The 24,222-nt window shown below is 61.5% G+C and overlaps 6 protein-coding genes across 6 annotated transcripts; 5 read left to right on the top strand and 1 right to left on the bottom strand.

The window, feature by feature from the left end:
• Window positions 1-1,290: 1,290 nt before the first annotated feature.
• On the top strand, window positions 1,291-5,182 carry VTJ83DRAFT_812 (uncharacterized protein; the record flags this gene model as incomplete). Its single annotated transcript, XM_071014497.1, has 4 exons — window positions 1,291-1,328; window positions 1,463-4,289; window positions 4,386-4,827; window positions 4,890-5,182. 4 exons carry the CDS (start codon window positions 1,291-1,293, stop codon window positions 5,180-5,182), a joined length of 3,600 nt encoding a protein of 1,199 aa, XP_070870165.1.
• A 957-nt stretch (window positions 5,183-6,139) lies between these two features.
• VTJ83DRAFT_811 (uncharacterized protein) lies at window positions 6,140-7,779 on the top strand (the record flags this gene model as incomplete). Its single annotated transcript, XM_071014496.1, has 3 exons — window positions 6,140-6,163; window positions 6,256-7,578; window positions 7,654-7,779. 3 exons carry the CDS (start codon window positions 6,140-6,142, stop codon window positions 7,777-7,779), a joined length of 1,473 nt encoding a protein of 490 aa, XP_070870164.1.
• A 1,733-nt stretch (window positions 7,780-9,512) lies between these two features.
• VTJ83DRAFT_810 (uncharacterized protein) lies at window positions 9,513-12,601 on the top strand (the record flags this gene model as incomplete). The annotated part of the gene is made up of 4 exons (XM_071014495.1): window positions 9,513-10,688; window positions 10,813-11,193; window positions 11,275-11,904; window positions 11,963-12,601. The coding sequence occupies 4 exons, from the start codon at window positions 9,513-9,515 to the stop codon at window positions 12,599-12,601; spliced, it is 2,826 nt and encodes a 941-aa protein (XP_070870163.1).
• A 572-nt stretch (window positions 12,602-13,173) lies between these two features.
• On the top strand, window positions 13,174-15,035 carry VTJ83DRAFT_809 (uncharacterized protein; the record flags this gene model as incomplete). Its single annotated transcript, XM_071014493.1, has 3 exons — window positions 13,174-14,454; window positions 14,526-14,877; window positions 14,962-15,035. 3 exons carry the CDS (start codon window positions 13,174-13,176, stop codon window positions 15,033-15,035), a joined length of 1,707 nt encoding a protein of 568 aa, XP_070870162.1.
• Window positions 15,036-15,818: 783 nt separating this feature from the next.
• On the bottom strand, window positions 15,819-17,002 carry VTJ83DRAFT_808 (uncharacterized protein; the record flags this gene model as incomplete). Its single annotated transcript, XM_071014492.1, has 3 exons — window positions 15,819-16,451; window positions 16,645-16,889; window positions 16,993-17,002. 3 exons carry the CDS (start codon window positions 17,000-17,002, stop codon window positions 15,819-15,821), a joined length of 888 nt encoding a protein of 295 aa, XP_070870161.1.
• Window positions 17,003-17,725: 723 nt separating this feature from the next.
• VTJ83DRAFT_807 (uncharacterized protein) lies at window positions 17,726-19,720 on the top strand (the record flags this gene model as incomplete). Its single annotated transcript, XM_071014491.1, has 4 exons — window positions 17,726-17,784; window positions 18,006-19,398; window positions 19,466-19,639; window positions 19,703-19,720. The coding sequence occupies 4 exons, from the start codon at window positions 17,726-17,728 to the stop codon at window positions 19,718-19,720; spliced, it is 1,644 nt and encodes a 547-aa protein (XP_070870160.1).
• Between the last annotated feature and the right edge of the window lie 4,502 nt (window positions 19,721-24,222).

Here is a 24,222-nt window from a genome sequence, read left to right as displayed (position 1 = left end):
AGCGGAACCCCGGATGCTGACATGGCGGGGAGACGCGCCCTCTCCCTCTCTCGTCACCTAGACGCTGACGTTGTCCTGGCTCCCCCTCCGCTTGGCAGACAAAAGAAGAGAAGGATCCTGCGTGCTGTGTAAGGAACCCAGCAGAGGAGGCGTGCGCGACGGGAACTCGGTGGCAGGCAAGCCGATGATAACCCAAAGCTTCGGTCTGCAAAAGGCCGCCGGTTTCACGGGCTGCAAGGGACAAGCTGGCCAGATCTCAGCTCTTCTTCCCAGCTGGGCAGCAGGAGAACAGATGCAGTTAAGCGGCGGTTGTGGCTTGAACTCCTCAGCCCGTCCGCCCAAGAAGGGGACCCTGGCCGCCTGCGCAGGTCTGGGCCGTGCCCATGTCAAACGGACCTGAGCCTGCCCCGGGATCGACAGCCCTTCGGCTGTCTCCAAGTTCATCAGGAGCTTTGATTTGGCAAGATGATAGTGAACTACTATGTACTATGTATCATCAGGGCTGCGAGGTGTTGAAGAAACCCCTCCATCCCCCCCCAGCCAGCTCGCAATCCGCGTAGCGTCGACCTCGCGAGGATGGTTCCACCTGGGGCGTCTTCGAGGAGGGTGGCAGCGTGTCTCGGAATGCGGAACATGGCGCCCAGCCGAAAGAATGCAGAGGGAATGAGGTGATGCCAACCCTGCGGGTTCCGTACGGGACCGTGGGCTGTCGGGCTCCACTGGGTTGCTCCCAAGCGAGTTGCATCAAACGGGTTGCACAGGCTGGCACCAACCAATCCCGATCCCGGCTGCTCAAATCACGTGCGGGAACAGGTGGTCCAAGCTGGGGGGGGGGGGGGGGGGTCGCGCGCAGAGCCAGCCCCAGGCCGCGCGCGCGAAACCATACCGAGACGCGTTTCCAAAAGGACCCGCCAACATGGATCGCGATCCGACGAGAGATTGAATGAGGATTTGTGTTGGGCTCGGACCACCACCACCACCACCACCACCACCACCACAACATCAACACTCGAGGATACCCACCCGAAACCTGGACCGAGCGAGCACCCTGGGACCCAACCACACCCGAGCTCGACCTTCATCTCGCCAAACCGCAATCCCCAGCTCGGCGATCCTGAATCCATCCCATGCACCACCACCCCCCGCGGCGCCGGCCTTAGCAAGTCCCAACAGCGACAGCCACGGCATCAGCCTCAGCAACGGCAACGGCAACAGCATCTCGATTGCATCTCGATTGCATCTCGATCCCTTGCTCGACCCCTCGAGGCGAGTGGGTGCAACACGCCCAAGATGCACATCAAGCAAATCATTATTCAGGGCTTTAAAAGGTGTTGTAGCAGCCGCCTCGTTCTCGTCGGACCCCATGAACACGCTTCCAGAGAGGGAGAGAGTGTGAAGGAAACAAGCCTCGCTGACACGCCGTGACGCAACGCTTCCCCCCCGGCTCCCCCCCCTCGTGCAGCTACAAGGACCAAACAGTCATCGAGCCCTTCTCCCCGGGGACAAACGTCATCGTCGGCCGCAACGGCTCCGGCAAGAGCAACTTCTTCGCCGCCATCCGCTTCGTCCTCAGCGATGCCTACACCAACCTGAGCCGCGAGGAGCGGCAGGCCCTTCTCCACGAAGGGTCCGGGTCCGCCGTCATGTCCGCCTACGTCGAGATCATCTTCGACAACACCGACAAGCGCTTCAGCGAACCCGGCGACGAGGTCGTCATCCGCCGCACCATCGGCCCCAAGAAGGACGAGTACTCGGTCGACCGCAAGGTCCAAACCCGCGCCGACGTGCTCAAGATCCTCGAGACGGCCGGCTTCGCCAAGGAGAACCCCTTTTACATTGTGCCCCAGGGCCGCATCGCCGCCATCACCAACATGAAGGAGTCGGAACGCCTCAACCTGCTCAAGGAGATCGCCGGCACCAACACGTACGACGACCGCAGGATACAGTCGCTCAAGATCATGGCCGAGACCAACAGCAAGCGCGAAAAGATCGACGAGACGCTGGCCTACATCGAGGAGCGCCTCAAAGAGCTCGAGGAGGAGAAGGACGAGCTGCGCGACTTCCAGGACAAGGACAGGGAGCGCCGCTGCCTCGAGTACGCCCACTGGCACCGCCTGCAGGCGTCCAACAACGAGGCGCTCGAGCAGCTCGAAGAGCAGCGCCAGGACGGCGCCGGCGCCTCCACCAAGGACCGCGCCGAGCTCCAAAGGATGGAAAAGGACATGGGCGCGCTCGAGCAGCGATCCCACGAGCTCAAGCAGACGCTGGACCTGCTGGCCATGGAGCGGCGGCAGCTCGACGAGGACCGCAAGGACGCCGCGAGGGCCCGCGCCAAGGCCGAGCTCAAGGCCCAGCACCTGGACGAGACGCGGCACGCCCGCGAGCAGGTGCAGCGCCGGCAGGAGGCCGAGCTCCACGAGGTGACGCGCAAGATCCAGGCCGCCGAGGCGGAGCTGGCCCGGATCACCCCCGAGTACGACCAGGCAAGGCGCGAGGAGGCGGACATCAAGCAGCAGCGGGACGAGGCGATCGCCGGCAAGAACCGCCTGCTCACCAAGCAGACGCGGAGCTCGCAGTTCCGGACCAAGGCCGAGCGCGACAAGTTCCTTGAGCAGGAGATCCAAGACGCCACGACGTCGCTGGGCGTGCAAAAGGCCAACGCCGTGGATGCCAAGGAGCAGGTCAAGCAGGTCGAGACGTCCATCGCCCAGCTCGAAAGGGCCATCGACGCCATCCGGCAGAGGATCGAGGGCTACGGCGGCGAGCGCGCCGCGCTCGCCGACAGGCTCACCAAGGCGCAAGAGGTCCGGGAGCAGCTGCACGAGGAGCGGAAGCGGCTCCGGCGCGAGGAGGACAAGCTCGCGTCGCTCCTGACCAACACGCGGCAGGAGCGCGACCACGCCGAATCCATCCTGTCGCACGCCATGGACACGGCCACGGCCAAGGGTCTCGCCGCGATCCGCCGGCTCAAGCGCGAGCGGGACATCCCGGGCGCCTACGGGACGCTGGCCGAGCTGATGCACGTGCCCCTGGACGCGTACAAGCTGCCGGTCGAGCAGGTGGCGGGCGCCAGCCTGTTCCACTACGTCGTCGACAACGCCCAGACGGCGACCATGCTGTCGGACCACCTCTACAAGACGTACAGCGGGCGGCTCACCTTTATGCCGCTGGAGCAGCTGCGGCCAAGGCAGGTCAAGATGCCGCGGGCGTCGGACGCGCAGCCGCTCATCAGCAAGATCGAGTTCGACCCGCGCTACGAGAAGGCGTTCCAGCAGGTGTTTGGGCGCACCATCGTGTGCCCCAACCTGGCCATCGCGTCGCAGTACGCGCGGTCGCACGGCCTCGACGCCATCACGCCCGAGGGCGACACCACCAACAAGCGCGGCGCCATGACGGGCGGCTACGTCGACGCGCGCAAGTCCCGGCTCGACGCCGTGCGCCGCGTCGGCGACCTGCGCGGCCAGTACGAGCGGCAGCTGGCCGACCTGGAACGGATCCGCCGCGAGATGGAGGCGGTGGACCAAAAGGTGACGGCCGCCAGCGGCGAGGAGCACAAGCTCGAGCAGCAGATGCGCCAGTTCGAGATGGGCTTCGAGCCGCTCAAGGCCGAGCTGCGCACCAAGAACGCCCAGCTCGACCGCGAGCGGCACAACCTCGAGACGGCGCTGCAGCGGCAGGCCCAGGTGGAGCGCAACCTCAAGGACCTGGACGACTCCATCACGGCGTACCAGGCCGAGCTCGCGCAGGACTTCAAGAAGGCGCTGACGGCGGGCGAGGAGCGCCAGCTCGAGGAGCTCACGGCCGAGGTGCACCGGCTGCAGCGCGAGCTCAAGGAGGTGAGCAAGCGGCGCTTCGAGCTCGAGGGCCGCAAGAAGCTGCTCGAGACGGAGCTGCAAAGCCACCTGCGCCCCCAGCAAGACCAGCTGCGGAGCCAGGCCTTTGAGAGCTCGACGGGCGGCGGCAGCGACGGCTACAAGGACGCGCAGCGGGAGCTCAAGAAGGCCCAGAGGATCATGGAGCAGGTGGAGCAGCAGCTGCTCGAGACCGAGCACAAGGCCGAGAGCGTGGGCGGCGAGCTGGCGCAGGTCCAGGCGCTCCTGGCCGAGAAGGAGGTGCAGATCCAGGAGCTGCAGAAGCGCATCGAGCACTACCAAAAGAAGATGGAGAAGAACGTCCAGACGAGGGCGCGCTTGGTGAGCCAGGCGGCCGAGTACGCAAAGAACATCCGCGACCTGGGCATCCTGCCCGAGGAGGCGTTTGGCAAGTACGAGAAGATGAAGCCCGAGCAGGTAAGAAGAAACGAGGCCGCCTTCTTCCCCCCCCCCCTCTGGCATGTCGGTTTGTTGTTTTCTAACCGCCCGAACCCCCCGCGGCCTGCTTGTCAGATCGAGTCTCGCCTTCGGAAGGTCAACGAGGCCCTCAAGAAGTACAAGCACATCAACAAGAAGGCGTTTGATCAGTACAACAGCTTCACCACCCAGCGCGACCAGCTGCTCAAGCGGCGCAAGGAGCTCGACACGTCCCAAAGGTCCATCGAGGCGCTCATCGAGCATCTCGATCAAGAAAAGGACGAGGCCATCGAGCGCACCTTCAAGCAGGTGTCGCGCGAGTTCTCCACCATCTTTGAGAAGCTGGTCCCCGCGGGACACGGCAGGCTCGTCATCCAGCGCAAGGCCGACCGCGGCCGGAACAAGGGCGGCGACGACTCGGACGAGGAGCCTGCCGGCGGCGTGGAGAGCTACACGGGGGTGGGCATCTCGGTGTCGTTCAACTCCAAGGTCATGGACGAGCAGCAAAAGATTCAGCAGCTCTCAGGCGGGCAGAAGAGTAAGCTCCTTTTTTTTTTCCCTCTCACTCATTTGCCGTGCTAACCTGGGTGTCTCCCCCAGGCTTATGCGCCCTCTGCCTCATCTTCGCCCTCCAGGCCGCCGAGTCGTCTCCGTTTGTCATTTTTGACGAGGTCGACGCCAACCTGGACGCGCAGTACCGCACGGCGGTGGCGTCGCTGCTCCAAGAGATCTCGCGCGAGCAAAAGACGCAGTTCATCTGCACAACGTTCCGGCCCGAGATTGTGCACGTGGCGGACAAGTGCTACGGCGTGACGTTCCACAACAAGACGAGCACCATCGACTGCGTGCCGACCGAGGAGGCGTTGAACTTTGTGGAGGGGCAGAAGAAGTAATGAATACCCTGGTGTGTGAGAGTGAAGTGGCTGTAGGAAAGGAGGGATGGGTCAAGGTATTTATTTAGATGAGACAGCACGGCTGTCATGGTGCTAGCCAAGTCCCATCCTGTTCTTGTTGTTGATGATGATGATGGTGGTGCTTGGATGAGGATGCTCGGGTGGGATTTTGCTCCTGTAAGGTACCTTTACAATTCGAAAGCTGGAGTTGTCAATGTCAATGTCAGCCCTGGGAAGAGAGGCGCCCGCGCCCAGCATGATGGACGGTTTGGTTGACTTTGGGTTGTTATGGTTACAAGGAGTAGAGGAGTAACTACCTAGTTATTAATTACAGTGAAGAGCCGTTTTGGTTGGCTTGGAAGCCATAAGTGATTGGTTGTTTTTGCAATGCTAGGTAACTACCTAGTTACCTCAATTAATACCTTAGACTCCTGTTAGTGATCATCTCCCGTCTCCTTAGCGAACAGACCCTAAGAAGGCACCCAGACAGGTTCAAGTGGACAGTTGCCCTGGCTCTCGGAGAGTTTTTCACTTTGTAATGAAAAAAAAAAAAAAAAAAAAACTAAAAAGAAACAAAAAAAGAAACAAAAAAAGAAAGAAAAGGAGAAAAGAGAAACGAGGAAAAGAACAGCGACAGGCGAGGCTGTTGTTGTTGTTGGTCCTGTCCGGGATTCTTCGTCATTCTGCCCCACATGGGGGGGGGGGTAGCTTCTAGAATACCCCACCATTGCCCCAGGAGATCATTGACCAGAATCAACAACAAGCACACCACCACCACCACAACCACCACCACCACCACCACCACATCCCACTCCCAAGAGAGGCCCCTCCCAACCCTCTCGCTTGCTTTGTCACTCAGAGACTTTCTATACTGCCCCTTTCTGGTCCCTTTGCCGCAACTCTAGTGTTTGACTGATTGCCCCTCCCGTAACCACCATCGAGAAACCCCAAAGCACCATGCCGGTGGACTACAGCAAGTGGGTAAGCGGCTGCAGCCTTGCATCCTCCCGGAAGCCAGCAGACAAGCAAGCCCTGACGGCCCCTTGGGGTGCTAACCTTGACCTTCTCCCCAGGATGCCCTCGAGCTCAGCGATGACTCGGACATCGAGGTGCATCCCAACGTCGACAAGCGGTCCTTCATCCGCGCCAAGCAGCACCAGATTCACATGCAGCGCCAGGAGCGCCGCCACAGGATCGAGACCCTCAAGTACGAGCGCATCATCAACGACGCCCTGATCAAGCGCATCACGCAGCTTCACGAGTCCCTCAAGGCCCATGCCGCCGAGGCCAGGGCCGGGAACCCCGGCGAGGTCGCCTTCCGCGTCGTCATGCAGTCCGCCGCCTCCCTCGACCCCAAGGACGACCAGCCGCCGCCGAGGCCCGAGGGCGTGCACGCCAACGTCGAGAACCCCGCCACCTACACCCAGATGATGGCCACCCTGCTCGACCAGGTCAACAAGTCGCTGGACGACAAGAAGGTCGCCCCCGAGAACCGCTACGAAGCCATGATCGAAGAGGTCCAGGAGCACCTCACCAAGGTCACCAACCTGCAGGCCGAGCTCATCCAAAAGCTCGGCGAGCTCGAGGCCGAGGAGAAGCGCAAGATCACCAGCGAAGACATCCGCACGGGCTTCGACAGCTCCTACATCAACAAGTCCTCCTCGTCCTCCTCTTCCGCCCCGAGCGGCAGCAAGGCCTCCGAGCCCAAGGTCGAGCTCCTCAACCCCAACTTCGCCGCCAACGCCGGCGGCGCCCCCAAGGAGGACGCAGAGGAGATGGACGAAGACGAAGAAATCAAGGCCTCCCCGCTCGCCCGCCAGTTCGCCGGCATCAGCTCCTCCGACTACCGCGCCTCGCACGAGTTCCTGAGCAAGCACCGCGAGATCCTGACGGAGCGCGAGACGGACGGCCTGCTCCTCCTCGCCTTCGACGCGCAAATCGAGGGCCGCGACGAGTTCGCCCGCAACTGCGTCCACCAGGCCCTTCTCCTGCAGTACTGCCGCGCCCTGGGGCGGGACGGCGTCTCGCTCTTCTTCAAGCGCATCACCACAGCCGGGCACCAGGCGCAGGACGTCTTCTACAAGGACGTTAGCGAGACGTACGCAAAGATCAAGAGCCGGGCCAAGGCCATCGCCGAGGAGAAGGCCAAGGGCGGCGGGGAGGAGCAGGTGGAGCAGATCCAGCTGCACGCGGTCGAGCCGGGGACGGTGATCAACATCACGATTCCGGAAGCGAATAGCCAGGATGAGGAAACGCAGAGGGCGCGGGCCATCTTCGAAGGGTTTAGCGACGAGATGAAGAAGGCGTTGGAGACGGGCAAGCTGGACGAGGTGAACAAGGTGCTCGGGGCCATGCCCGTGGCGGAGGCGGAGGACCTGGTGAACAAGTTTGGAGAGGTAAGTCTCGGGGCCGCGTTTCTGTCTTCTTCTTGCTTCGTTGGCGTGGAGGAGCAAGGCTAACGGCGTCCCCAGGCCGGCATTCTCAGCCTCGAGGAGGAGATTATCGATGCGACCACCGAGGAGGGCAAGGAGAAGTGGAAGCAGATGGAGGAAAAGAGCAAGAACGCTGCCGCGGACTTTGCCCCGGATCCGGAATAAGTCCGAGGGCAAGGGAACGGGGGGGTTCATATGTTTGTCTGGCTTGAGCGCCGGCAACGAGGCTGGGCCATGTCGGCTGATGGCAGCCGTTGAGTCGACGCCGTTCTTCAAGACGAAGTCAGACATCTGCACCATCTGCACCATTCCAAGTCCGTGGGAGCGGGAGACATTTCCCGGAAACATATGTTGAAGCCTCCTCCTCGTTGGGAGGAAAAGAACTTTATTTACACACACACACACACACACACACACACACACACACACACACACACACACACACACATACATACATACACATCTTGTATATATACCACCCACGGGAGGTAGGAACTCCGATTCCGCCATCATCATGCTCCCCTTGCTCCTTTTCCCGACAGCCTTTATTCAACATCCGCCTCTTCTCCTCATCCCCGAGATTTCTTGACTGTGACAAGCATGTCTGGAGCTACCGGCTTCAGATCCTCTTCGTCCACCATCTTCACCATTGCTTTCTTTTTTTTCTTTTTCCTGTCCATGAGATTTTCTCGTTAGAGCATCCACATTGAAAAAGGATCCTCCTGTCTTTCTCATTGCTTGAAGCAACACCCTCGTCCTCCCATCTAAACACCAACCATCATCGCGATCCTACCCTTGATCAGTGACGTGCCGATTCTAGGGCTCATTCCTACTAAGCATCAACCCCCATTATTATTAGACCAATGTCATTACCATAACTATTTACTTTCACCATCCTCAATTTCTCTTCGCCATCCTGCCTGGCCTCATCCAAATCTCGGTTATTCTGTTCCTTTTTCCGTCTTTACCTCGACTCTGAGCCTTCCATGGTTCTATTCGTCCATCCACGTAAGTAGTTCCTTCGCACCTCTGACAGGTAGTATACCCTCCATCGATCCCCTTTCCTTGTTTTCCGCCATTCGTGACCTTGATCTTGTCTTCTCTTTTACCAGCTTTTCATTCCCACTCACATAAAGATCCAATTCTCTTCGTGACCTTCTCTATTCGTAACCATGCCTTCCTCTCCATGGGGAGTCTGGAGTTGAGGGTAAAGACTGACGTGTATTTTTGATGGACTTGGCAGTTCTCCCGCCCATCGAGGTACAACAGAGCCACAGCTGGGCCCTAAGCACGTATATATCCCGAAAGGCTCGACCCTGGACGAAATCCTAACCAGTTCTTTTGGGTCATAACCCCCCCCCCCAGCTCGAATCCAAGGGATGCAGAGACCCGACGAAACCATGACAGGTACTGCCGCGGAGCAGACCTCTCAGGGCTCCGAGCTGATGGTGAACAGTTCGTCCTCGCAGGGGACTGCTTGGGGGCTACCGCAGCCGACACAGAGTCTGTTCGGACCATCCCCAAACGACCAAGCTGCAGAGCTCGCTGAAAGCCAGGCCCATACAAGCCCAGTTGGGACTGGGGGGTTGATAGCTGCTGGTTTGTAGCCATCCTGTACACCGTCCGGACGCGTAGAAAGTGTAGCTAACAGGACAGCAACGCCTACAGCCACTTCTGCCACCGTACCGGCATGGAACTCGGACCCGGACTCGGACTCGTCGGGAAACGACATGACAGAAGCATTCTCCAGGGCTCGAAGAGCCGCCCCCCGCACCGCTGGGCGAACGTCGACCCCAGCACCAGCCATCAGGCTGGATCATATCCTTCCGCTGACGCAGCAACCCACGCTCGGCAGAACCGACCCTCCCCGGCTTGCACCACCATCTCATCGGCCGGTCATGATCGATCTGACGGGTGAGGATCCAGAACCACCGCCACGATCCAGCACGGACAATCCACCGGGTGCCAGGAGGTCACGGCATGGAGAGCACCGCGACAGGGCGCGCTCCCGGAAGAGCCGGCAGGCTAGTTCGCGCCACGAAAGAGAGAGCCGAGCACCGGCACCGTCGACATCTCACCCTGGCCAGCCCGACATGGTGTGTCTTGGCTCAAAGGGCCGGCGCACCTCAACAGCGCGGTCCTCTCGTCGACCCGGCAAAGAGTCCCGGGAGTCTAGGCACCGCGAGAAGCAAGAACGAAAAGCACGAAAAGAACGCAAAGAGCGCAAGCGCTTGGAGAGGCACTTGCGCTCAACAGGACAGATTTCTCACGCCCGTGAGAGTTCTCGAGGCCACGTCGCCAATGGGCCTTCTCATCAGAAGACGCCGGGCCTGGACAAAACCGCACAGGCACGGGCACCAGCGCCGACCGCATCGCCCGCATCAGCGCCAGCCGCCTCAGCACCTCTCACACCGACACCGGTCGTTCCATCGTCCCGTTTATCCCAGGATGCCATTCCCCAGGAGAAGCCGCGCTCGCAAGAAGGTCTCTACGTCCGAGAGGGAGCCGCATACGATCAGCGATACAGCAGCCTGGTGGGCATTCACGCCATCGCCAGCAGCAGAGCCAAGCAAACAACAGCAACAAGCGTGGCAACGGCGGTAAGGAACCACCAGAGCCGGCTCGAAGGGAGTTCAACACGTGGTCAGACCTCCCCGCACGGTCAGGGTCAAACTCGGAGCCAGAACCAACCTTCTCAGGGACTCGTAGTAATCCGGCCAGCGCCACTATACAAGCTGTTCGGTCTCGACCGAGCAGCAGCCTTGTTACCGGGTGGAGGTGGGAGAGGAAGTCACAGGGCCATCGCAAGGGGGCCCATGGATCATGATAGCAGTCAGGCCGGCAGAAGCCGTCCGTTGATGACGGCGGCCGAAAGCGCCGAAGCTCGCCGCGAGGCGCGGAGACTGACCAGGGAGAGCATCGGGACAACGACGGGAGGAAGGGGAAGCATAGGCGCGGAACAGAGAGACGACGCCGAGCTGATGCGCTCGCTCAACGCCAAAGCGCCCGAGAAGCGGACGACCCAGGTCACCTCGACCCTGCCCACCGCCGTCTCTCGCAACAACAAGAACATGGTACCCGACGCCAGCGCTCGCCTACCGGCCGCCCCAGGGCAGGCCAGCCACCTCCCCCAACGTGGGAACGTTTCCCAGAAAAGGCCCAAGGCATCGAAGCCCCCGCCCGCCGGCGGCCGAGCAGACGCCCCTCCAGCGAAGACTCTTCCTCCGCCGGCCGCCAATGCCGCCCACCCACGGCGCCAGCCAGCCCAACAACAGCCTGGCCGGCCCCAACTTGTTCGTCCCGCCCAAGGCTCTGCTCAGCGCCCTCCTCCACCGCCGCCGCCGCCCCGAGAGGCCGTCTACGCCATCGACGCGCTCGGGGAAGACCGTACCGCCGCCGTATACGTTGTGTATCGCACCAAGCCCTTCGTGCCTTGCGCACCCGCACCCCACGAGGACCGCACGGACCCAGAAGAAGCAGACATTTGAAAACGACACCTCCGACGGCTCCGACTCCGGCCGGCCCGCTCACGGCCGCCCGCACCGCTCCCGCCGCAAGCTGAAAAAGAACCCGTCCCCGGTCTGCATTGCTCGCTGCAACGAGCACGCCTCCCTCGACGCCGCCAACGCACGCGCCGCGGCTCTGCACGACGGCCCCTAGAAGGGCGTCGCCGGCAAGTCGTGGTGCCTCTTGGGGAGGGGGCGGGCGGCGGCGTACGACCGGCGGCTGCGGCGGGCGGCCGAGGTGCTGCCGTGGTTCGGCGGCCATCCCCCGCACGACCCTCACGCCCATGGCCACCATTACGATGGCTATTCCGCGGCGACGTCGGCGGCGCTGGCGTTGCCTGCGCCGAAGCCTGCGCTGAAGCCTGCGCCGGCCGAGGAGATGATGACGGACGCAAAAGAAAACGACGAAGAAGAAGAAGAACCCCGGTTCTACGCCGGCCGGATCGACCACGCCAACGGCAAGATCCAGATCGTTTGGGTGGCGGAGGAGGTGCGGGACCTGGGCTGCTTCGCGATGCCGGCGACCGCGGCGGCGAAGCCGAGCCGGGGAGGCAAGAGGGGAGGGGGTGGCGGCGTCGCGGCGGCGTCCCAAGCCAACAAGAGGGTGAAGATCGACAAGGACGGGGCGCGGATCTACACCCGCAAGAGGTACGATGCCTGGGCGACGGTGTACTACGGCCCCTACGGCCCCGGGGCGCACCGGAGGCGGAACTACGCGCACCAGGCCCGGACGTTTGAGGAGGACGACAACAGCAGCAGCAACAACGGCGACACCACCGCCGGCGTGGAAGAGGGCCATTGGGAGGAAGCGGCTGCTGATGCTGGACCGGCTGATGCTGGAGGATGCCGAGGATGGAGCGGAAGAAACCACTCCATCATCATCATCGCCTACAACAACAACAGCAACAACCGGCCCCGAAATCTCCACCCCCGACACCTCCATTCCCAACTCCTCCATTTCCAGCACATCCATCTCGGACGCCACCCCGTCTCGCCCACCGCCGGCCAACAACGACAACGTCAACGTCAACGACAACGACGACGACGACGATGCGCCGGAGTGGTCCCGGAAGCTCCACGGCACGTACACGACCCTCCGGGACGCCAACCGGGCCGCCCTCGGAGCCTTCCTGGACCTCGCCCGGCCGCGCAGCGCGTACGTTGACGACGTCAACGCGTTCCGGGAGCGCACGTGCCCCGAGGCCAAGCGGCGGTTCCGGAGCGAGGGCTTCGGCCGGCCCGGGTGCGCGGCGCCCGCGCAGATCGAGATGGACGTGGGGCCGGAGGATCGCGACCGGTGGGGGTTCCGGAAGGTGGTGGTCGAGGTGGCGGTGAGCGACCTCCGGGGTCCGGTAGAGCTGGGGGACATGGTTGTGGAGGACGAGGAGGACGAGAGGAATCAAGAGGAGAAGGAAGAGGACGAGGAGGAAGGCGTCGGTGGAAATGTGGTGGAGGATTCCGAGGTCAGCGAAGAGGAATGAAGCCTACATGACTCGTCCACCATGGCTCTGCGTTTCCTGTTGCAGTCCAATCCCAGGCTGGTTCGTTGAGCTGGTGGCAAAGAGAGAATGCAAACGACGTGACTACTTGCACAGTATTACATCCTCAAGAAGCTATTGATCCAAGTCAGGCATCTTGGCTCGTTAGTTCTCTTGACCTCCTGTTCTCTTCTCTCCCTCTCCCTCTTCTCTTCCTTTTTTTTTTTTATTGTTTCTTTCCATTCATTCAACCGGGGAATTCCATGGTCGCCAAGAACCGAGCGAGTGGCCCAAGCCAAGCGGAGTGGCTGGGGTTAGGGTTGGTCCGTTACGTTATTACCAAAGCGGCAGGTTGGTGTGGATACCAATGTTGCTGTGGCTGTTGGAAGACGTCATCCCTCCCCCCCCAGAGAAGAGTCGCATCCTTCCAACATCCTGCATCGATTTGTGCTATGACAACAAGTTTGAACTTCTTACTCGACTCGTGCGGTCCCTTCGCTCCCCACGAGGCTCCCAATGCTCGAGCGGTAGCACAGCGTTACTTGAGGCATTGATTGCATTTTGCATTTCTCTGCATGTACCACCAGGGGCTTTGCTTTTCTTATTTTTGCCGCGTGAGGGTCGCACAACAGTGGCCGCCATCCGCCCGACATGTCCGACAACAACGCTGCCCCCGTGTCCGAGAGCACGCCTCTCCTCACCGCGCGACCCCCGTCCCCCGGCTCTTCTCGTCCCCCGTCAAAACCCGCGCGATCCGTCACCTTCAATCCCAATCCCGTCAGCAAGACCTTCGATCCCGAACCCTCCTATCTACGCCCGCGGTATCAGCCACCATGCTCCTCCGCCACCTCCTCGGGCGTGTCGGCGGCCAGCCCGGTGCCTCGGGAGGCGGCAGCGGCGGCGGCGGCGGCCCGCCCGTGCTGTCTGCCCTCAACAACAGGCTTCGCCGGCGTAACAGCCACGGAGGCGTCCCGTCCGGGGGGTTCAACGCCCTCCCCTTCTCTGCCGCCGCCGTCCCCAACCTGCCCAAGATCGGCCCGCAACGCAGCACCAAAAACGCCCAGAAGCTCAAGCTGTTGCCCACCCCCGATGTCGAGCCCGAGGACGACGTCGACGAGGAGTCGGGCCGCGACGTCTACTCGCAATACACGCGCATCAAGGATCCCACCGCCCGCCGCGATGCCGCCCGTCTCGGCAAGGCCGACCGCAACCGCCTCCCGCGCGTCACGGCCTACTGCACCGCGAACCGCTATCAGATGGACGGCCTGCTGCGCTTCCTCAAGGGTCGCGGCAAGACCCGCGGCGCGAACCCCAAGCTGATCGACGAGTGCATCTACACCCCGTACAGCTACGCCTCGCGCCAGGCCCAGTCCTCCCGCCTCGACCGCTTCGGCCAGGTCCGCTCCAACCCCGAGCGTCGCCACTCGACGGGCGACCTGACGAGCCTGACGGGCGACTCGGCCCGTCCGGGCGCGGGCAACGGCGATGGGCCCCCGGGCCAGGAAAGCACCGACGACATGCTGCTAGACGCCGGGGGCGGCAACGACGACAACGACATGGGCCATGACGCGGTCGACTTTGACATCCAGGTCCACACGCCCGAGGTGTTTTTGTTTGACTACGGCGTCGTCGTCATCTGGGGCATGACGGCCTCCCAAGAGCAGCGCTTCCTCAAGGAGATTGCCAAGTTCGAGGTGGAAAAGCTGGGCCCGGACGATGTCGAGACGGAGCTCTTCAACTTTTACTACACGCACGAGTACCAGGCCCGCATCTACAACGACTTTATCGCCCTGCGCGACAAGCACAACTACATGACCAAGCTGGCCATCTCGCACGCCCTGGCGCAGAGCGTCAAGGCAAGTCTCTTTCTCTCTCTCTCTCTCTCTCTCTCTGACCCGTCTCGGCTGACACCCCCGTGCGTTTCCAGACGTCGCTCTTCGAAGAGCTCATCGCCTCCACCATCGAGTCCTGCAAGGACATACCCGCCCAGCTCGCGCTCACGGGCAAGATCGACCTGTCCCGCGCCCAGATCAACATGCAGATCGGCGACCTGTTCATCCTGCGCATCAGCATCCACCTCAACGGCTCCGTGCTCGACACCCCCGAGCTCTTCTGGGTCGAGCCCCAGCTCGAGCCCGTCTACGAGGCCGTCCGCAGCTACCTCGAGATGGACCAGCGCGTCGGGCTGCTGACGGAGCGGCTGGACGTCATCGCGGACCTGTTGGCCGTCCTGAAGGAGCAGCTGAGCCACGGCCACGGCGAGAAGCTCGAGTGGATCGGTGAGTCGCCTCTTGCCAAGCTCCGCCGGGCTTGCGCCGTCGATGGGAGGGGCGTTTGGGCAACGAGCTAACCGGGCCTCGCAGTCATCATCCTGATCGCCGCCGAGATCCTCGTCGCCCTGGTCAACATCGCCGTCGACCTGGCCGTCGGCATATGAATGCCGCCGCGAGCCTCCGACGCCAACACCGCCGCCGTTCGTCGCCGTCCGCGTTGCATCGGCATCGGTTGTTTGGCCTCGGCTTGTTTGTGCTTCGGGCGTTTGGAGCGGGCGTTTATCGGATGGGTTCTCGTTTGCATGGCGTCATGGCGCAAGTTCTCACCGGGGCGTACGTGTCTTTGGCTTTTTTTTTCCCCGGCCGCGTTGGTGTTGTCTCCCTTGCATTGGATAGCCACGAGGAGGACATGGAGTGCATGTGTACAAGGGCATGCATGGTCCTGCCCTCTGGCCTCCCGTCCCACGCTGAGCGGACAGGAACGGGAACGGGCGTGGGGGAAGCAGGCAGAGGGATCGGGCGTGTGGACGTCATGTTTGGGAAAAAACAGAGGGCTGGATAATCATACCCTTTTTCCACCGCAGAATCTCTCAAAAAAGCTTGACAGGATAGACGGCATTCTACATTGGTTTTTTTTGTTTCTTTTTCTCGACAGGCTCGATTACCCATTCCGTTGAATGTCATTATCCGTCCGGTCTACGTGTGATATACATTACCAATCCTAGATGACCTAGCAACGCCGACAAAACACCCAGAGAACTTTCCATGGCCCCTAGAAAAAAGAAAACAAAGCAACACCTCTCGATCGTTGGGCTTGGAACCCTGTAGCCCTCGGATCCATCCATAAGAAAAAAAGAAAAGGAATTGCTCCCAACAAGAGGTCTTCCCCGCCGTGGTTAACGTTGATTACGCTGCCAACTTTTCCCGCGATGCTGGCCCTCGGAGCGCTACTCGTCGGGCTTATCGACCTGCGTCTCCTGGTCCGTGTCGTAGTTCCCCATCTCCACGTCCTCATCCGCCGCCGCAGCCGGCGCAGCCTCGTCGTCGCCCGCGGGCCGTTCCGACTCGGCCGTGTCGCCCTTGTCCTGGCCGCCGGCCGTCGTGTCCTTCTTGGCCGCATCCTCGGTCTTGCTCGCGTTCTCTGCCGCTTCTGCTTCCGCCGACGCCGCCGCCGCCGCTGCCGCCGCCTTCTTGTCCTTCTCGTAGTCGGCCAAAAGCTCGTCGGCGCGCGCCTGGTACTCGGCGCGCTTCGAGTCGGGGAGCCCCTTCCACGCGCTCGAGATGGCCTCTTCGTCGAGATCGGCCTTGTCCTTCCGGGCGTCTTCGCAGTACAGGTCAAACGCGGTGGCGGGCTTCTTGGGCTGGCCGTCCTTGACGCCGTTCGCCTTGGCATCGCCGGCCTGGGCGGCCGACGGCGCGTCCGAGCTGGGCGAGTGCACGAGCAGGTTCTGGCTAATGAAGGTCGTCGACCCGGGGGTGCCGGCTCCGGCGGCGGCGGTCGAGCCGGCCGGGGCGTCGAGGTTGGGGAGGATCGGGGCTTTCCTGTGCCCGCGCTTGACGCGTAGCGGTTTCTCCTTGGGCTGTGCTCGCGGCAGCAAAACAGAAGAAGACGGGTGTTAACGCAACTGGCCGTCCAGGAATGGCGAAGGAAGGGGGTGGGGGAGGGATCTAGTTGTCCGCCGGTAGAGATGCCGGTGCTGCCGGTGCTGCCGGTGCTGCCGGTGCTGCCGGTGCTGGTACGGGTGCGGGTGTGGGTGCTGGCGTTGAACTTACTGTCGGCGGTGGGCTCGGGCTGCCATCGGAATCCTCCACGTTTGTGCTGGTCCGCTTGGCGAGCTGCTCCAGGAGGAACGCGCGCTCGAGGCGCATCTTTTCGACCTGGCGCTTGAGGCGGGCGAGGCGAAGGCGGGCGGCATCGTTGGCCTCCTCGACCTCGCTCGTCCGCTGCTTGAGCTGGATGCATTTGCGGCGGTAGGCCTCTTCGACCGAGGGAGGGAGCGGCGGCGGGATGGAGGATGCTGGGCCGGGAAAGGACGGGGGTTAGCGCGCCGGTCGCGGTGGTGATTGGAATCGCGACGATGACCGAGGGCTCAATTGGCGACAAGGACGAGCTCGACTTACCGGGTGCCATCTTGAAAGCGCAAGCAAGGTTGGCGAGCCTGAAAGGCGATGGATTCAAGTGGCTGGGTGTCGCGCCTGCTCGAGGATCTGAAGCAAGAAACCGGGAATTGAACGAGGATGGATTCTCGGGCCAAGGCAAATCAGAGGCGGGTGGATGAATTGGGGATTCGGGTGGGATGCAGATGGGATGGGTTGGAGGCCCTGATGTGCTGTCTACTGTGTAGGTACAGAATCAACCGTGGACCCTTGGACCCGTGGACCCGTGGACCCGTGGACTGTGTGGTGGAAGTAGAAAGTCAACCAACTTGACCTGGAACGCAAACTCCCCAGGGTCTGGCCATTGCCGCGACAAGGCGCGACGCCTGGCAGGCAGGCGGGCAGGCGGGCAGGCGGGCAGACAGGCAGGCAGGCAGGCTGTCCAGCGCAGGAGCGCAGGGTGGGTGGACTGGACCCTGGACCCTGGACCCTGGACCCACCAAGGCGTTGGGTCGCCGTGCCCGTGCTTGGCTGCGGGGCCCTTCCACGCCGCTTCCAGGTGGAAGTTGACCGGGCCTCGAAGATTCCCAACTTTTCTTGGAGCTCCAAAGGGACTAAAACGCAGAACGAGAGTTGCAGGTCGACTCGTGGCATACTACGAAACCCCCCCCCCCCCCCCTCCCTCCCCTAAAAAAAGCCATCCACATCATCGACCCAACCCCCGACAAAAACAAAAATAAACAAATAATCTATCGTCATGTCCCTAAACATTCCCGGCGCTCCCAACGCCGGCTTGTTTAAGCAGGGCTACAACAGGTACGGACCATGCTACACACCCCCTACCCCGCCATCCTCGTTCGCTCCTCCATCGTCGTCATGGCCATCTCGGCCCCTCCCCCCCCCCCCCCCTTTTGAACTCACGATGCCTTGAAGCATGTATGGCTCGAGGTTCGACTCCGCAAGCCACACAGCATCCAGAAGCACCCGGCCTGAGCCAAGCTGGCAAACGCACCGCTGACGACCTCCCTTCTCCCCAGTTACGACTCGGAAGATGGCGCCGTCCTCCGCAACATCGACGCCTGCCGGGCCATCTCGTCCACGGTCCAAACGTCGCTGGGCCCCTACGGCCGCAACAAGATCGTCATCAACCACCTCCAAAAGATGATACTCACCTCAGATGCGGCCACCATCCTCCGCGAGCTGGACGTCGTCCACCCCGCCGCCAAGCTGCTCGTCATGGCCAGCCAGCAGCAAGAGTCCGAGATGGGCGACGCCACCAACCTCGTCATCGTCCTCGCCGGCGAGCTGCTCAAAAAGGCCGAGGACCTGCTCCGCATGGGCCTCAAGACGGCCGACATCGTCACGGGCTACGAGCGCGCCCAAAAGATCGCCCTCGACGCCCTCGAGGAGCTCGAGATCGACAAGGTGGAGGACCTGCGTTCGCAGGAGGAGCTGAGCAAGGCCCTGCGCACCGTCATCGGCAGCAAGCAAAACGGCAGCGAGGAGTTCCTGGCCGGCCTGGTCGCCGAGGCGGTGCTCGCCGTCCTCCCCAAGAACCCCGCCAACTTCAACGTCGACAACATCCGCGTCGTCAAGATCATGGGCGGCAGCCTCGACCAGAGCCGCGTCGTCAAGGGCATGGTGTTCGCCAAGGAGCCCGACGGCACCGTCAAGAAGGCTCGCAAGGCCAAGGTGGCCGTCTTCACCTGCCCCATCGACATCAGCCAGACCGAGACCAAGGGCACCGTGCTGCTGCACAACGCCCAGGAGATGCTCGACTTTTCGCGCGGCGAGGAGGAGCGCCTCGAGGCCACCGTCAAGTCCCTGCACGACGTCGGCCTGCGCGTCGTCGTCGCCGGCTCCACCGTCGGCGAGCTCGCCATGCACTACCTCAACCGCTACGGCATCCTCGTCATCAAGATCCTCAGCAAGTTTGAGCTGCGCCGCGTGTGCCGCGTCGTCGGCGCCACCCCGCTCGCCCGCCTCGGCGCCCCCATGCCCGACGAGATGGGTTCCATCGACGTCGTCGAGACCCAGGAGATCGGCGGCGACCGCGTCACCGTCTTCCGCCAGGAGGACGAGGCCACCCGGACCGCGACCCTGGTCCTCCGCGGCGCCACCCAGAACCACCTCGACGACATTGAGCGCGCCGTCGACGACGGCGTCAACGTCATCAAGGCCATCACCAAGGACGCCCGCCTCGTCCCCGGCGCCGGCGCCACCGAGATCGAGCTCGTCGAGAGGATACAGGCCGTCGGCGACAAGACCCAGGGCTTGGCGCAGTACTCCATCAAAAAGTTCGGCGAGGCCTTTGAGGTGGTCCCCCGCACCCTCGCCGAGAGCGCCGGTCTGGATGCCACCGAGGTCGTCAGCCGCCTCTACGCTGCTCACCAGAAGGAGGACGGCTGGTCCACGGGCGTCGACATCGAGGTGAGAAGCACGCCCCGAGCTTGTCTGTGCGTGCCTGCCCCGTTTCGCTGACGATGAGCAACAACAGAACCAGGATAACACGGGCACCCTGGACGCCGAAGAAGAGGGCATCCTCGATCTGCTCGTCACCAAGCACTGGGCCATCAAGCTCGCCACCGAGGCCGTCCGCACCATCCTGTCCGTCGACCAGATCATCGTCGCCAGGCAAGCCGGCGGGCCGAAGCCTCCTGGACCCAACCCGGTAAGCAGCCTCTCCTACGGCCGGAGCACTCCGGAAGCCTTTGGCTAACGAATCCCGTCGCAGAACTGGGATGAGGATTGAGCTTGACGACGCGGCGCGGCAAAAATAATAAAAGCTGGGCGGGAGAGGCAGGGCTCGGTGTTTGTTGTTAGACTGGCACGCATTGGATCTAGAACCCCCCCCCCATCCCGCATATGCCATAGATATTCTCCAAGGTCCATCATGACATTCACCCACAAAAGAAAAAAAAAAAACCTATGACCAGCCCCGCTTCGTCCTGTTTGTTTGCGTATCCGATCTTCGAGGTCGTTCTCCCCATGCTTATCTTGGGACCGTATGCTGAGGCTGGATGTCCATTCAGTTTTCCTGCCGGACTTGGCCGAGCAGCTTCTCCATGGTCTGTCTGTTGTTGGCATGATATGATGACGATGAGTCAAGCCGTCCTAAGAAGTGGTGGTTCTCTCATCCACCACTACCCCCCCCCCCCCCCCCCCCCCCTTTTTTTTTTGGCTCTTTGCTTTCGTCGATGGACAGGACACCCCTTGGGAGATGCTTGTCGTCAAGTTTCCGGAGGGGAGGTCACACGGCTTTTGTGTCCCACACAAGCCCGACCATTCTCGAGCTCGAGAGCTCCAAGGCAAAGAGGCCCCGAGGCTCTGAGGCTCCCGGTGACCCAAGCTCCCTCGATGACACAAAGGGCTCCAAGACTCCAAGGTACAAAGATTGGAGGTTTCGTTGAACGTCATAACCACCTCTCAGAGCCTCCACGCTCAGGAGGTGGATATCGTAAGCTTTCGAAGAAAAGAATATAGGAAGATAAAGTGGCTCGGCTCCTCCAACCTCCCAACCCTCCAACCCCCTTCTCAGCGGATCACAGCGAAAGGAACAAGTTGGCAAACAGCAGGAACGAGCCCCGAGGGGTTCGATGCTCCGTTCCATCACGGGCTGCGCACCGAGGTACTCCAACGTCCTACATCGTTGCTTTTCCTCGCAAGCCTATCCCGCCCGGGACGGCTCTTTGTCGCGCCCCATCGCCTACCGGCCGTCCCGCTAGGCCTCCCCAAAATCACCCCTCCTTCTTCTCCACTCTCTCTCTCTCTCTCTCTCTCTCTGTCTCTCTGTCTCTCTCCTTGCAGAGAAGAACCGCCACCTACATCGATTGGACCTACCTTGGAGACCGCTCTTGAGTCTCTAGAGATCAACGCACACCTAGGCTCATGTCTGTGCGTGTGTATGTGTGTGTACGTGTATGTGCGTGTGTGTGTCTGCGTGTCTGCGTGTCTGCGTGTCTGCGTGTCTGCGTGTCTCACGTCCATGTGTCGTGTGACAGCCTTTCCGTCCCCACGGCGTCTCATGCATGTGCGTGCGTGTGGGTGTGTGTTTGTTGGTGTATGTATGTATGTATGATGAATGCATGCGTGCGCACGGGCTCGCTGGGGTTGGCGAGGCGTGAGGCGGGAAAGAGAGCTCCCAACAAGAACGGAAGAAGAAGAGAGAGAACCGGGGGGGGAAGAGGCACAGGAAGGAAATACACGAGCACGCGGGGGAGAGAGATTCCATGAGCGACTTGCTGGCTACCTAGGTACCTACCTCGCTGACCGGTTGGTTGACTATGTGATCACGGTGGGTGCGTGTGTGCGTGTGTGTACATGTGTGTATGTGTGTATGTATGTGTATGTGTGTATATGTGTGTAAGGCGTGCAGCTCGTCTGGGCCGACGATGATCAGCGAGTTTGGCATGTTTGATCTCCGTGCGGAATGATACCGGCACATGTGAGCGTGTGCGTGTATGTACATGGCCTGCCCGGCCCGCCAGGCTTGCCCCGGAGGTGGAATCTCAGGCATGCCCGTGATGTTCACGTACAGGAGGACGTCAAGGCTTCTGGCCAGGCGGGGTGCATGCCGAGAAGGCCACTTCGAAGTTGGTAACTAGTAGGCAGCCTGGAGAAGCGCGACGCCGACCTGCCAGGGGAACCTAGGAGAAGCCAACAGGAGCTCAATGGAACGGGCATGTTGCGAGAAGCCTCCCTCTCGCAAGAATGACCATCAACAAACACTCTGTGGTGAATCGCAACGATAGCTTGAGTAATCACGGAAATATCGACTCCGTTCCAGCGTTGAGCAGGTCAAAGCTTCACAGCCAAGACCGCCTCTTTTTTTTTATTATTATTATTATTATTTTTCCCGAAAGCGGCGCGCCATGATGCTATCGCCGCCGCGCCTCATGCTCTGCGCACGCGCATGGGTCCAAGAAACCCGCCCGGCCCTGCCCTGCGCCTTTGGTACATGCGAACGGCCTACCTAGCGGAGTTCCCCATCCCCATCGCGAATCCGACGACAAACGCCGGTAGTGTAAGCCGACGATGCTCCCCTTCTCCGCATCCCAGCCGACACACAGACATCTGCATCCCACCCTCCGCATCTGCAGGATCCGGACCTTGGCTTGATCGAGCCTAGATCAACGCGCGTTGGCCCAGGGCCGGGGAGGGGAGGGGAGGGGAGGGCTCGAGAGAGAAGCACGGCGCCCGCCCATTCCATTCCCGCGCTTGCAGCAAGCAGCCTTGCGCAGATCAGCACAACGCCCGCGCGCAAGGGCGATGCGGACGAAAGAGGCTGCGTTGGCGCGGCGTCTGTGCTCTCTCGTTCAACCAACCTTTACTATACGCCTTGCAGTGTTTATGCACGCGAGCGGGTTCGCGAGCCGATCTCGAAATCTCTTTATTTTTTTTTTACCAGGGCGGGCAGGACAGGACAGGACAGGGAGGAGGACAGAACGCGAAAAGACGGCCATGTAGGGCCCTGGTTTTCCCCCCCTCTTCGGCGGGCTGAGGTCCTGACCGGGGGGGGGGAGAAAGAGAGAGAGAGAGGGAGAATTGGGACGGCCCGGACCAGCTCGTCGACGGCCGTACGCAGGTCTCAGGCTCAAACGCGCCGCGAGGCCAAAGCGAAGCCAACCGCTGGCCGCCCGCCGTGGTTCCGCTCTCGCAGCCACTCTTCCCCGTTCGGGCTGCCCCGGCCGAGGCTAGACGTGGCCGAAATGTGGAGGAAAGATCGCTACGAGGGTCTCTGAGGTTTCCCGGCCACATCGTTGGCGGGAGAATTCACGACGAGACGGCCGTGGACCGTAGCCCCCGGCCGGCATTGGTGTTGATCGCCGGGCCTTGGTGGATGTCGCACATGCGAGGTATCATCATGATGAACCATCGTGCACCAGGCCTGCCTTACTATACACTCACATCTCCTCCTCTCGAGATATGGCTAACGACTTTGGGGTGGAACCAGGAGTTTGTCTCGTCCGTAGTAATGCGCATGTTTGTATGTATTACTATATTGCTGCCGTGCAACATACCTCCCGGCTGCCGGCTGCCGGCTGCCGGTGCGTGTTTGCCTGACCGCCTCATTCCCCCCCGCCCCAAGAGCTTGGGAAGCTCCCCGCCCCGCCCGGGTGCGATGGCTGGTAGGACGACGGGACGATGCCAGTGGCCCGCCTGTATACCTAGGTAGTACCGAGGAGGAAGCGAGAAGCGGGAGTATGGGAATGACGGCGGCTGTGAGAAACAGAAAGACGCCAGATAACTATCTTTCTCCCACGCAAGCCCCGCGGATTGAGTACAAAACGGTTTCACCAGGGCCCGGGGAGAATCCGAACCCGAGCCGGAATCCCTGGTGGTGTTGGGCGTAAGATGTTCTGTTGCGTTCAAGCCGAAGGGTGAGGGGTGGGGCATGTTCATTCGGCGGATTTTGTGGTACCGGTACGTAACCGACGTGAGGTGGGAGGTTGCACGCAAAAACGGTTGGATGGCACAAACCCTGGAGGGAGAGAGGGTTTCTGTTCCTACATCCGCGCCGTGGGAACATGCCCCCTGAGAACCAAGAACGAAGAACGGATGGTTCTGGCCAGGGCCGTACGTGTACCATAACTACCAGGCCGGGGGTCCAGGTTTGACAGCGTTCATCGAGGTGAAACAACCCGAGCCTTTTCAAACTCATCTGCGGTGTAGGTGCCTACCTAGGTAGGGCTTGCAAGGCAAGGGGAGAGGAATGAAATAATGATGGATGGTTTCTAAGGGGTGTTTTCACGTGAAGGAAAGGGTTCCCAGCTCATCACACACTCTTTTCCCGTCGTCTCCAAGAAACCCGCGGACGGGTCAGTTGGTGCCAGAGGACCTGCAAGCCCAGGGCATGACGGACGCCTGGCAGACAGACACAGCATGAGTAACTACGCAGTAGTCATCTTGCTTCCCTTCACTGAAGGGTGCCGGGTCAAAAACAAAAAAAATAAAAAATAAATAAACGGAGCCCTGATGTCGGAGAGGGGGGGGGAGGGGCCACAACGGCTCCTACCTCCGGGACGGGAGACCGACAAAACGGTCTCTTCCATGACACCCACCATCTCGACCTGGTCTGGCCTTTTTGCCGTTTGCCGTCTGCGCTTGTGGTGGTGGCTAGCCCAACCAGCAGCGGGCGGCAGCGGGCGGGCGGCAGTGGTCGGTCGGTCTATCTTGGCCGAGCTGCGCACGGACTGAACGGACCGGGGAGGGAGGCCGGGTGGGCCGGGGGGAAGCGGGCGGGAAGCGGGATGG

This window comes from Remersonia thermophila, chromosome 1, assembly GCF_042764415.1.
Source record: "Remersonia thermophila strain ATCC 22073 chromosome 1, whole genome shotgun sequence".
NCBI classification, from domain to species: domain Eukaryota; kingdom Fungi; phylum Ascomycota; class Sordariomycetes; order Sordariales; family Chaetomiaceae; genus Remersonia; species Remersonia thermophila.
This window is presented reverse-complemented; position numbering and strand designations above follow the sequence as displayed.